Here is a 12,906-nt window from a genome sequence, read left to right as displayed (position 1 = left end):
ATATATACCGGTAAATATGTATTTTTTAGTGAGTGTGGCTTATAATTTAGGTGAGCTCAATAGTCCAGAAATTACGGTACTCTTTAAAGTAACAAAATAGCACTAATTTACCTCTTTTATTCATTTTGGATTCTTTGGCCCAATATGGTTTTGAATAATTAACAAATCAAAGCTTATACATGTACAGGAAATCTTATAATCTGTAGTTGTTTTTTTTTTTCTGCGATAATTTGCATTGAAATGATTAGAATTATTATATTCAACCCAAATATACTGATTGTTAGAGGTGAAAAGTCCGTATGACCTTTGTTACACTCAGATGGAAACAGTGAAAAGCAAAGCATTGTGGGACATACCTTCTTTGCTCCTGAGTGAGCTGAGGTTGGGTGGGTTATCAGTGGTGGCCTGCACACAGTATGCTTCTCGAGTCTGAGTCCCACCTCCACACAGCCCCGTCTGGTTTCCACGCCGACGGTCTTGCTGACTCAGCAATACGTCCACCCTGCACTCTGTCCACTCTGTTGTTTTCCAGCTGTAACTGAGGACAGAGAGGGGATGAGGATGTTTACAGTACTTTAATCACTTTAAATCACTACAATAAACAATGAAGTTAAAGCTGGGGTATGTAGAATCGTGAGGTATTAGAGAGTTCAGCTGGAATATAATGCCATGGGACTGTCCCTATTCTCAGATCCAGAACGTGCATCGACTTTTGACGAGCAGCTTGAGCAGCCAATAGTAATGCTTAAAACAGCGCATGGGATTGCCTTGTTGGTAGAAAGATCTCTGATTGGCTAAAGTATAGCGTCACGCTCCTGAATTTATAAACTACAGTGCCAGTAGAAGGAAAATAGATTCACTGTCACTCAGAACACTTTGGATTACAATATGCTCAAAGATGATTATGGATTTTTGACCAAACAAAAGCAAAAAAAAAAACTTACATACCCCAGCTTTAGGACAGAGACATACAAACAGTCTGACACGCAGATTAGAAACAATGAAAAACCAGATTGTGTTACATTAAAAATTAATCTGCATCCTCTGACCTCTGTCTCCAGAATAGTTGCTGGTTGTATGAAAAGGTGTTTGAGCATAAATTTATTATCAGCATTATCAACCACAGTAAAGCTTTACTAGTACTCAAATTTGGAATAAATTTGGTTTACTAGTGCACGAGTACACTTTACTAGTGAAGCAAAAATGTTCACTAGCACTACTGGTAAGCCTCATACGCTAAAACGGGAAAATTATATTCAGGCTTGCTATTGGCTTTTGAAAATATTACAACCAATCAGGGAGCTGGATTTGGTTACAATCCCTCCCACTTCATTGTCTATTATTACATCTAGTGAATCTTTTGGCTGTACTAGTTCTAACTAGAAACAGTCTACTAGTACTACCAGTGAGATATTGACTGTACACAGTTTGTGTTTCTTTACACCATAGAAGTAAAGAAAGACAATTTACTAGTAGACAATTTAGTGCTACTAGTAGCTTACCATTAGTAAATGTTTGAGTTTTTACTAGTAACATATTTAAGTCTACTAGTACTATCAAATGAAGTGGGAGGGATTATAGCAGAACCAGATTCTGCTCTTTTTATATATAACATACAGTCTATCAATATGTTTGTGGCATATTCCTTGATATTAAAGCACAACATTGTGCTTCTTTTGAATAAACTGATAACATGATACACAGTCCAGTTGTATCAAGTTTAGAGTACATCAATAAAAGATTCCTTTTGGGACTTACAAAGAATATTTTCAACATCTATTTTTCCTCCTTTTTGGTCTGATCCTCAAACCCTTGTTTTGTCGACAGTGTGTTTTGACAGCACTGACAGCATGAATGGTTTTTCACACACGCTAAGCAGCATCAGGTCACTGACCTGGGCTAGGGCAAGCATCTCCCCTGTATTGTTGTAAGACTTATTCCACTATTGACCCCAGATTTCTCCTCCAATGTGCCTCGGGTTGTGTGATTTAACAATGGTGTCCTCTGAGAGCTCTCTAAGATGGGTTTTCAGCAGGCCTCTAATTGCAACAGCCATTCAAGTGGCTCCAGCTCTGCACATTGAGTCCACAGCGGTCTGTATCTGCAATCATGCATTGTGGGATCCACCCTGAGGTCAAAAGATATAACCCTGGGACCCTGTCTTGGTTGATAATGTAACGTATTTGAGGTTGCCAATGAAAAGCTACATATTAATGAATCAGGTTTGTCTCTCTTTCAGTTCTGCTGCTCCACAATGAGGCCCCTGGGATCTGTGAGCATGGTTAGGTTTGAAGCTGTCCAGATGGGGACGTCCAACCACAGCAATTCCTCACTAGCCTCAAGCAGACACATGCACGAAAGCAGGTTTTTAATGGAATAAATATTAGGAATGTGCGATATTTTATCGTTTATGATTTATCGTCAAAAATATTCTCACCGGTAAGAATATGTCATCCCACGACATAAACGATAAATTCCCATGTTGGAAATTACCCAGGGTCACGGGCCATTAGTCCCTCAATTTAGCCAAGAATGCCCCTAAAAACCTTGTTCCGCAGGTCAAAACTACCCCTGTTTGTTGTCAACTTATTATTCTCTGGGAGCGGAACGCTGTGCACGGCAGCTCCGTAGCGAAGCCTCCGCGCACCGCCGCTTCCGCCCCTCAACCCTCTCACACCCACAGACGACGTCACGGCTACCTGAAGCTACGGTGCTGCGGTACATCATGGACACTATTTGGTTAAAACCAGATAACCATCCAACAAAGTGAACCAGTCCAAGTTCCTCCGTCAGATCCACCCAAAGTTCCACAAACACGGGAACAGAGATGAACCTGTAGCAACGATTATGAACTGGGAACTGTGCTTTTTTTTTTTTTTAGAAAATAATTTCATTTTAAGTGAGGAAATGAATGAATTACTTACAATAACTCTAATAGTGATCCACATGCACTAATATATTCCATAAAATATCAGCTCATGAACTCTGAGTCAGCAGCTATTGTAGCCTTTTTTAATGTGTCTAGTGTTGATGTATTCAGATTTATTTGTGTTTGTAAGGAACCTGTTTACACATTCTGTTGGAAATTATTTTATTTATTTATATTTTTTATTTATCGTGATGTTTATCGTTATCGTGATAAATATCAGAAATTATCGGGATCATTATTTTTAGTCCATATTGCCCATCCATAATAAATATGACATAAAGAATATGATATTGGCAATATCAGTGAAACTTTGTTCGAGCTAGTATGTTTTCTATTACACAAAAAAAGCCAAAATATTAAAAATTGTTTTCTGACAGTTAATCGATAATTATTCATCAACATCAAATAAATGCAGACACTACCTGATTTTGTATAATTTTTGTATATCCTTTACATAATAGCTGCAGTTACTGTGTGGGTGTGGGATACATATGTATGTGTATATACGTATATATGCATATGTGTGTATCCATAAAATGAAGAGTCCGTCCTTAAGACTGCTCTACTGTAAAGTGCCTTGAGATACCATTGGTTATGATTTGGCGCTATACAAATAAAGATTGATTGATTGATTGATTGATTGATTGATTACTGTATAATGGACAGTAAGAATCTTAGGTTATGACATGGCCCCTGTCAAGACTCATTCGCATGAATAAGGTGTCATGAAGGCTTACATTAAGATTCGTTCATTACCTCAACCCCAAGATTCCTCCACTTAAGCCAAACAATGCTGACATAGATCCAAAGGTGTCATAATTTAGCAAACAACACTTAATGACAGCCTTCATGACACCTTATTCATGATAATGACATCGTAATGTCAGAATTATGTATAAAACTTTGAATAAAGTGTGACCGATTTTTTTTTTTTATCCGTTTAATGTCAACATTTAAATAGCCACTTTATTTAAAAAAAAAAAAAGATTAAAACTGATTTAATAAAACATATTTTTCTTGCATGGACAGTCTGGGCTTTCAAAAGGTGTTACTGAAAGATGTGAAACTGCTGCAAGATGTGCTGAGTGTAACCTCATAAATTATGCTAAGTAACATATGACAAGTATTATTTTCAAGTAAATATTAACTGATGACAAAGACTTGGATATTCTAGTCTGTCAAAAAAAAAAGGGAATGAGGGACGTTTCTGCTGCTTTCTCTGTTTCTGTAGCTCTGTGTTTTGTTTCACATGATTTTTCATATTGTAGTTTAACCAATGTATTTTACAGCCTTTTATACAGCTTGAACTTGAGCAGCAACCCTTACACACACACAGCAAGAGAGAAAAACAAAGAGGGTCAATCTCTTTACACTGGTGTCACTCAAGCTTGATGCTAGTGTTAATATTGATACTATCGATATTTTAGATTGACCCACACACCTCTACTCGAAACATTCTGGTCTCAGGCAAGTCTTGGTCTCAGATTATGTGGTCTTGAGAATACAACATTAGTTGTTACTGTAATTTTCACAGGAAAGGAAACTTTCTTTCAAACTGTCAACATTGGTATTCTTGTCCAGTACTTACACTATGCAAGGTGGCACTGTGTCTCCCTGAGGGCTGCACGGCTCTTTTTCTTCCAGCTCTGGACAATCTTCTCCTCCAGCTATCGGGAACTGACTGACTTTTCTGGTGCGGGTTCGTTCGCCCTTTGGCCCGTTGGAATCATAGCAGTCCTTAGAGCAGTCTGACCATTCAGACCATTCTGTTACTTCACAGTCTTTGACCATCACACAGGCCTGGAAGGTCACCGGCAGAGTCTCCTTGGAGCACAAACTGCAAAAGATAATGAGTAGGAGAAGTCACAAATTATTCTATTCCCACAGTATGGAAGTGGTCTGAAGTAATGAGATGGTGTTGGATTAATTTACAAAAGTAATCTTGCTAATTGTGTGTGTTTATTCTCTACCTTGAGTCCTTAATTATTAGTCAAGATGTCCTCTTGGTCCAACATCAAAACTTGTGTCACAGCAGTTAAAGTAACACAAAATTCTGAGTGAGATTCATTTTGATTTCTGCTTTAGTGAAGGCAGACTGTACCTTAGTCTGCCCCTGGGCAGCTGTGGCTACAATTGTAGTTTACCACCACTAAGTTTGGAATGAAAGAATAATCCCTTAAATCTGTAAAGCAACTTTGAGTGTCCAAAAAAGTGCGACATGAAATTGATTCGCAACTTTTCTTCAAAAACCACAAATAATGTTTTTCTAAGCTTCTACATGACCTACATGGCTAATTTCTGTTCAGATTGAAGTACAACCCTTAGTGGTTACAGATGATGTCACATTGTGGAAATATATGAGTGACAATAAATCATGTTTTAAATACAGAAATCTGTAGTCCACCCCAAAAAAGTACTGATTTATATCAAATATAAAGCCAATTTTCAATAGGGAAGGGTAAAAAAGCATGCTTTATTTAATGTATGAACATCAACTGCAGCAAGTTTGGTGATAATAGTCAAAATAGGCCAAAGATACAAAAAAGTTCAGGCAGGAGCCCACTTTGCCACAACTGTGCCAAAAATTTCCAGAAGTTTGGAAAAAAGTATGTGCAATTTGGCTTGAAATAAACATCCATTTTTATTCATGTTTTTGCTGTGCACCTCTTTAATGCCGTTACACATGGGTGTTTTTCAGCAATGCTTTGACCAATCAGATTGTTTGACACAAGAGGAGCAAAGAAAATGGGAGGAGGACATGCAAATAAATTAATTCAGTGGGCGTAATGCAATTTATCAAATCTGGAACTGTTTGAGGTGATTGTTTTAGCACGGAAAATAGTACAACTGAGAAACAAGTGCAAACACACACGCAGAGATCATTGCTGCAGTAAATGTTTATACAAAGCACAGCGGAGATGGAGAAATGGGTTCCAGTTAATCTTTCTAGTATAAGAAAATAATTCAATTAAAACAATAGTCAATATTAACATCCACTGAATAAGAAAATAAAGTGCGTGTGAGGAAGAGAACAGCTGGATGCCTGAAGCCCGTGTGGAGTCCGGTACGTGTGTCCGCTGCGCTGCAGAGCCAGAGGGTCGCTGTGCGCGGACCTCCATGGATGTCGCTTCAGACACACAGCTCCAGTGAGATTCTGTGTCCTTCTCTCCATGTTTTGACCGTCAAACTCTTGTGTCGCGTTAAAGTCAGGCCACAATCAGCTGATCAGATGGGTAATTTATGCAGTGGTGGCGCAATGTTCACATATGAGAGTGTGTGTGACACAGCACAGCTCAGTGCTCAGACCTGCTGGATGATGATCAGTAGATCATCTTCAAACGGTGCAGACTGATTGACAGACTGTGAAGCTGTATTAACTCAGATCAATGGCAGATTCATAGGACGGTTTCTGTCCAAATCTTCTTATTTTTCATGGACTGATCAGAGCAAAGTTATAGGACCTGACAGAGCAGCCACATCAAATTAGGGGGAAAAAATATAATTAGGTTTTAAAGCTGCTTTTTTTTAACTTCAGATGTTTGGACTGATCAGCTTGTTCGGACTGAATATTCATTAAGAAAATAAATGAATAAATAAATGAAATGAAATGAAAATATCAAATATTATCATGATTGGTAGAAATAGATTATGACGAGATTTCTATTTTTATTGTGATGGAAGAACTAAAAACTTTGAGATTACTTGTCTTCATTTTTAAGATGTACTAAAGCAAACATGGATTTGAGAACAATTGAATTATGAAGTCAATGTCACTTCAATCAATTGTGGTCATCTTTTTATGTGTGTCTGTTAATCAATTGTGTTAATCTAACTAAATTCATTTAGGTGTTACAAATTAAAATTATTCATTTAAGTTGGTCCAACTAGTTTTTTTTTTTTTTTTTTTTTTTTTTATATATACTTTATTTTTTATTTCCTTTTTTACATACAAAAGTGAAAAACACAAAAAAAAGCAAAAGCAAACAAAAAAAGAACATGTTGCATTGCCGTGTCTCTACAGTTTGATCTGATGTTAGTGTCAGTGTGATAGTCTTTATCCTGTCGATGTGTGTACAGTCCATTTCTCCCATTTTTCCAGACATTTTTCTTCTTGGGTTCTTAACTTATGGGTCAAAAGCTCCATGATGTGAATCTCTTTCACCATTTTGAGCCAGTCATCTTGTGTTGGAGGGTCTGGTTTGTACCATTTTCTCGTAATTGCTTTTTTACAAGCTGCTAACAAAATTTTAAACAAATATCTGTCCTCTTTTAACACATTTCCTGTCATTCTGCCAAAGTACAGTAATACACATGAGTTGGGTATGTCATAGTTCAGAATTCTGACAATAAACAAATGAACATCCTCCCAAAATTTTACAATTTTAGGGCAAAGCCAAAAGACATGAGAATGGTCTACATTTGTTGCCCCGCACTTTCTCCAACATGGTTGTGGTACTGACAGGTATTTGTGTTGGATTTTAGGTGTGATAAAAAATCTAATTATATTCTTCCAACAAAATAGCCTCCATGCACGTGATGATGTGCTTGACTGTTGTGTTCTCCAAATGTCTAGCCATTCATCTTCAGAGATATTCACCCCCAGCTCTCCCTCCCATTTACGTTTAACATATGAAGTTGTATTCCCTCTTGTCTCCAATAGATTTTGATACAATGTAGATATTATTCTATATTTCTTTGTATTGTATATTCCAATTATGGTTCTGATTATTCCATTATTATTAGTTTTTTTTTTTTTTTATCATGCAGAGGGCATGTGTCGGACGTATTGGTTGCTTCATAATCTCTTGAGTTGACTGTTATTTAGGAGGTTAATGCCCACACAAAGCTGATTATGCAGTGAAAGAATGACGGAGGAAAACAGTAGAAAGCTGAGGCCTGTACTGCTTTAAATGTATAGTGCCTTTTCAATCAAAGGCTGGATTACGTAGAGCTAAAGAAGAAGAGTGCATGCAGGGATAACGCATATATAAAGTTCATATTAAAGATACAGCAGTGAGTACTAGAGCTTTTGTGTGAGCTAGCCAATTGTGACAAACCAGCATTTGAAAGCTGATCTTTACAAACACAGTTACAGCATGTGTATTTACAGCTGTTTGCTGACTTGTTTGAAGTTGTTTACTATGGAGATGAAAGACACTTGTTTTACTTTGTGTGTCAAGATGCAGAAGCCAATGTGTATACTGGCTTACTGCTTTCATTTATATTTGGCTTTCTTTTGAGTTTTCCTTTTCATTTTTCTCGGCAGATTTCCACTAAAAGCCTTTTTTGGTTGTCAGAGACAAAATAATCACAGTAGACTTTTAGCAAACCATGAGGGACTGAAATGTCTTTGCTGATGCGTTATTGATCACATTGGTTACATCATATTAAATGACAACAGGGTGAAGAAAATAAGGGTTAGATTTGTATTAATTTCCTAAATTTAAAGTGAAAGAATCCTAAACAAGATTGATTTAAATTGAAATGTGTAGGAATAATACTATCATTAATAATTTTAAATCAATTCAAATTATTCAATTTTAGTAGATAAGAAGCATTAAATATCTATTTCTATCTATCTCCCATTCAAAATTTGAAATCAAATCATTTAAATCTGTTGGAGAATATTATATATATATATATATATATATATATATATATATATATATATATATATATCTGTTTATAGGACTCTACATTACGTGGACCACGTCCCACAATGCATTGCAATGTACTTTTCCAACAAAGTCAACAAGAGAGTGTTTATAATAGAGGTGAAAATAAACTTTGGAGTGACAATTTTAACCATTTCTATATTTTTTTGAGCAAATAGTCTTTGATTACTGATCTATGAGGCCTACACGATGTCTTTGTCTGATAAAAAAAATTAAATGTTTGAGTGTGAAGCTTTAGTAATGGTGCTGTGTCACCCGCTTCATGTCACCAGACTTGCTTAACTGATTTCGCAACACAATAACACCACTTTTCACTCCCACCTTAAAATAGTCTACTCTTCCCCACCCCTCCATTGTCCCACCCTGACTCCCTGTTCTCTTCCCCCTCACTGAGGTGTAAACACTGCCCTCTCTTTTTATATCCTCCCTTTATTAAAGTTTTTCTCACCCTTTCTTAGGGAGGTCTGGTGATGGTCACAATTATGCCATTAAAAAAATGTTTATTCTATTGCAATAATAAAAGAAAAGATTGCACTATGTATAGTGTTGACTTTCGACATCATGTGCGGACAAGATGAAAAAAAAGTAACAAAGGTAGAGTGACAATTTGAATCGTCAAGCGGCCATTGAATAATCAATGTTTTTAGGAGACAATGATCTTACATATTGTGAGATTGCTGAACATTGTCCTCATCCCCAGGCTGCTGTTGTGATGCTTAGTGTAAAGTCACAAATGTGTGCATGCAGGGTGCAGCTGTGTGTGTTTGAGTTTTGCATGATCCATCACAATCTAAGCCTTTCTGAAGGTTCCAGCCGTAAGGAAAAGGAATACTAGCTCTCTTCTTTGCAGTTATTCCATAGCATAGATTAATCTGGATGTGCATCGCGCACGTATTATATTCAACTTGAATGCTATGGGAGGATTGGCATTTGCTTGAAGTATGAACAAGGACTCCAGGCATCCTCCCAGGCAAGAAAAGCAAACATCCAAGAAGAGCCTTGGTATTTTAGGATGTAATTGACAGTGCTCAGTGGCCTCTTTCAGAGTGGAGTAAGCACACAGACAGAATGAGGCCATTCATCTTTTACTAAGAGTGCAACTCTCAGACGCCACATTGGACATTGACCTCACTGGAAAAAAAACATCCACATTGTCAGATAGTCATAGAAACTAAACTTAGAAATGGAAACTATCAAGTTTTTGGTAATTAATTCAAATAACACATCAATCAAAATCAGGACTGTAAAACCAGGCAGAGTTGCAGTTTTGGAGATGTTCTGACCCAGTCATCTAGACTAGTGATTCTCAAACTTTTTTGACTAAAGTACCCCCTTTCTCTTAATTCTAAATCCAAGTACCCCTTTGTCCGACTACAACATTTTGCTCAGAAACAACTGTAAAAAGATTGGACGATGCTCACAGGGAAGTAAAGCTTTTTTTTAGAGCTCCCCCTGCTGACTGGCTGCAGTACAGGTCATAAACCCCGCCTCCTCAATTTTAACGGATGGGATGTGGGTCAAAGTGTAAAGTTAAAATACTCGTCACATAATTTTTTTTCCAAACCTAAACTCTGCTGTGATCATTAGTTATTATCACATTGTGTTCAAGTGCTCATTTTTCTGTGAAGTTTGTTTTAAATAAGTTATTTGAGGTTGAAAAACAGGATTTGACGTCATATATGATGATGATTGACAGCCACAGGTCTTTTGTAACTTTTTTTTTTTAGCTACTAGTACTAGTACTAACCTCTATAATCTGATCATCTGAACAAGATGTTGGTAGAATTTCCAGTGGGAAAAATAATTATGTTCGTGGCGTGGCTGGGCTTGTCGCTCAGAAGTACATTTTCATCTCCACTTAAAACACCCTCTTATTGACATTATCATAAAGGTTTCACGAATTGCATTGTGGGATGTGGACTGATGCAATATAGTGTGTTGTGTTTCTTTACCAGAAAAAGAGGACAGGGATTCACTTGATACCATTTTTGTTCTAGTTTGTTCCTCTCCTCGTGATCTCACTTTCCTCCACGATACCTTCAATTGCTGATAAGAATGAAGTGAAAATATATCTATGTGATCGATGAAGCCTACCATGTACTGTATGTATGTATTTATCAGATGAGAGAAATTGTGATAAAAGCATCAAATGGAATTTGGAAACACGACTGGGCCATGAGTGATGAGTGGTCACATAAACACAGGATGATTCTTACCTGAGAGCGTCCACATTCCCGTTCTTATGCACACACACCACCTCTCTGGTCTGATATCCAACTTGCAGGTCCCAGAACTTTCCTCCTGGGCGATTCTGACGGTTCCTGTTTCTCTTTTTTTTTATGAGCTCTCTAGTCTCAGGGTCTTTAGTTTTGAGCTTATCTCTAATCTTGGCCTTGAGTTTTCCTCTCATTTTCTCCCTTTTCTCCTTTTTTTCTGCTTTTCTCTGCCTGTTGGGTCGATCCGCCTGCCAAGACGGCCGATCTGATTTTCTGTTTGCCCGTGCTAATTTCCTACGGTTAGTGGGCATCTTATCCCTGTCTTTGGAAGATTTCTCATCATCTTTGGACCATTTGTCTCCTTCTTTCAGCTGTTTGTCATCCTCTCTGCTTTGTTTGTCTCCACTTTTTGACTGTTTCTCAGCTCCTCTGGCTGGTTTGTCCCCCTGTCGAGACTGTTTATCTGACTCTTTTGACTGTTTGTCTCCCTCCTTTTCGTGTTTGTCACTGTCTTTGGAACGTCTTCCACTCTCTCTAGGTTGTCTTTCACTTTCTCTGCGTGGTTTGTCAGCTTGTCTGGTTTGTCTTGACACTGGGATAGAACAAAGACCCCAGGGTCCGACTCGAAGGCTGTAAAGGCTTTCCACCCCTTCACAGACACCAGGTTGGCAAGTCTGGAACTCAGTCAGATTTGGACAAGCTGCCCCACCGAACAGGGGAGGAGCCAGAACAAAGCGGATCCGATTCTGCAAGCCTATGCCGCAGGTTTTTGAGCATAGAGTCCAGGGACTGAATTCAGACACAACACAGTCCTGAGGGCAAGGAATGAGACAGGCCTGCTCTAGCCGTGGCTTTGGCTCAAAGTATTCACAAATCGCATCTTCTGCAGGCTCGCCATTGACTTTCTGAACACAGCCAACTTCACGGGTCTGGATACCCTCTTCCCCCCGAGTGCACACCGCAGGCCTCTGCACGCCAGCACTGCGCATGGACACTGGGAAGCACTGGTTCCAAGCACCCAGCTGCCAATCGTACAGGTCTTTGTGCCAGTCACACACCCTGAAACAGCTCTGCTGGTTGTCAGGTCGTTCTGCTTGGTCACAGTTAGTGTGCAGAGTCGTCCAGCCTTCGGAGTGAGCACACCAGACTGCTCGGCTCTGGCTCCCTCCAGGACCACATTCGCTTCCCATGCAACGACCCCAAGGACCTGAAAAGAATAGCATATGAAATGCAGTCAGGAATTTGCGAATTGAATGTGTTTAAATTATCTTGATCAACATTGTTTTTTTGTTTTTTTAAAGACAGGATGGATAAAACAGAAATAAATATTTTGTTTTCTACCAGACAAAATCATGCACAAAAAAGTTATTTAATGTATTATAACCTACATGCACTCTGTTTAAACTTTAGGTGGTGCCATTATCATCACAATGATAATTATAGAGCAATTTACTGGAAAGATATAATTAGATTTCAATAAAAAAAGAAAAATGCAGGCTTTTAAATCATTTTTCTTCCAAACTCTTTTTCCCAACATGACAAAAGAAAAGGTCTCGTTCAATGTTAGAATCAATTAAAAAAGAGACAATTATTTTCCATCATAAGGAGCTTTGACATTTCCGCATGGGTTAATTCTTTCACTAAAATGTCCATTTTAATTAGTCTAACCAGACTGATTGTTGTTTTTAATTTCAGTATCACTGTGTGCTCTCAGTCTCCTTCAGTGTTTTCTATAGTGGATAAGCACAATTCAATGATTACTTTGTTATTGCCTCTAAAGAAAAAAACAAAAAACTGAGATATTCTTTTACTCACAAACATTACAGACAATTTAATTTCTGTAACCTAATGTTATCTTTGTTCTTTTCTACTTGCACATCTGCTTTTGGCCACTGTATTTTTTGTTTTAATATTGTTTTTAAAAAACTTTATTTAGTTGCTTTTATATATATATATATATATATATATATATATATATATATATATATATATATATATATATATATATATAGTTTTAGTCGTTAGCTTCTCCTAGAGTTCCATACCAGCAAACAGATATACACACATTTTTAGAAATAAAAACCTG

The 12,906-nt window shown here is 37.6% G+C and overlaps 1 protein-coding gene across 1 annotated transcript in view; it reads right to left on the bottom strand.

Annotated features, from left to right (window-relative positions):
* Positions 1-12,906, bottom strand: part of thsd7aa (thrombospondin, type I, domain containing 7Aa) — a 198,972-nt gene that overhangs the window by 100,856 nt on the left and 85,210 nt on the right. Inside the window, exons 2-4 of the mRNA XM_028461403.1 lie at positions 10,821-12,027; positions 4,518-4,766; positions 357-538 (exon numbers count right to left, since the gene is read on the bottom strand). Of these exons, the coding sequence (XP_028317204.1) occupies positions 357-538; positions 4,518-4,766; positions 10,821-12,027 (1,638 nt within the window). The remainder of the gene's footprint in view (positions 1-356; positions 539-4,517; positions 4,767-10,820; positions 12,028-12,906) is intronic.

Source organism: Gouania willdenowi, chromosome 11 (assembly GCF_900634775.1).
Source record: "Gouania willdenowi chromosome 11, fGouWil2.1, whole genome shotgun sequence".
NCBI classification, from domain to species: domain Eukaryota; kingdom Metazoa; phylum Chordata; class Actinopteri; order Blenniiformes; family Gobiesocidae; genus Gouania; species Gouania willdenowi.
This window is presented reverse-complemented; position numbering and strand designations above follow the sequence as displayed.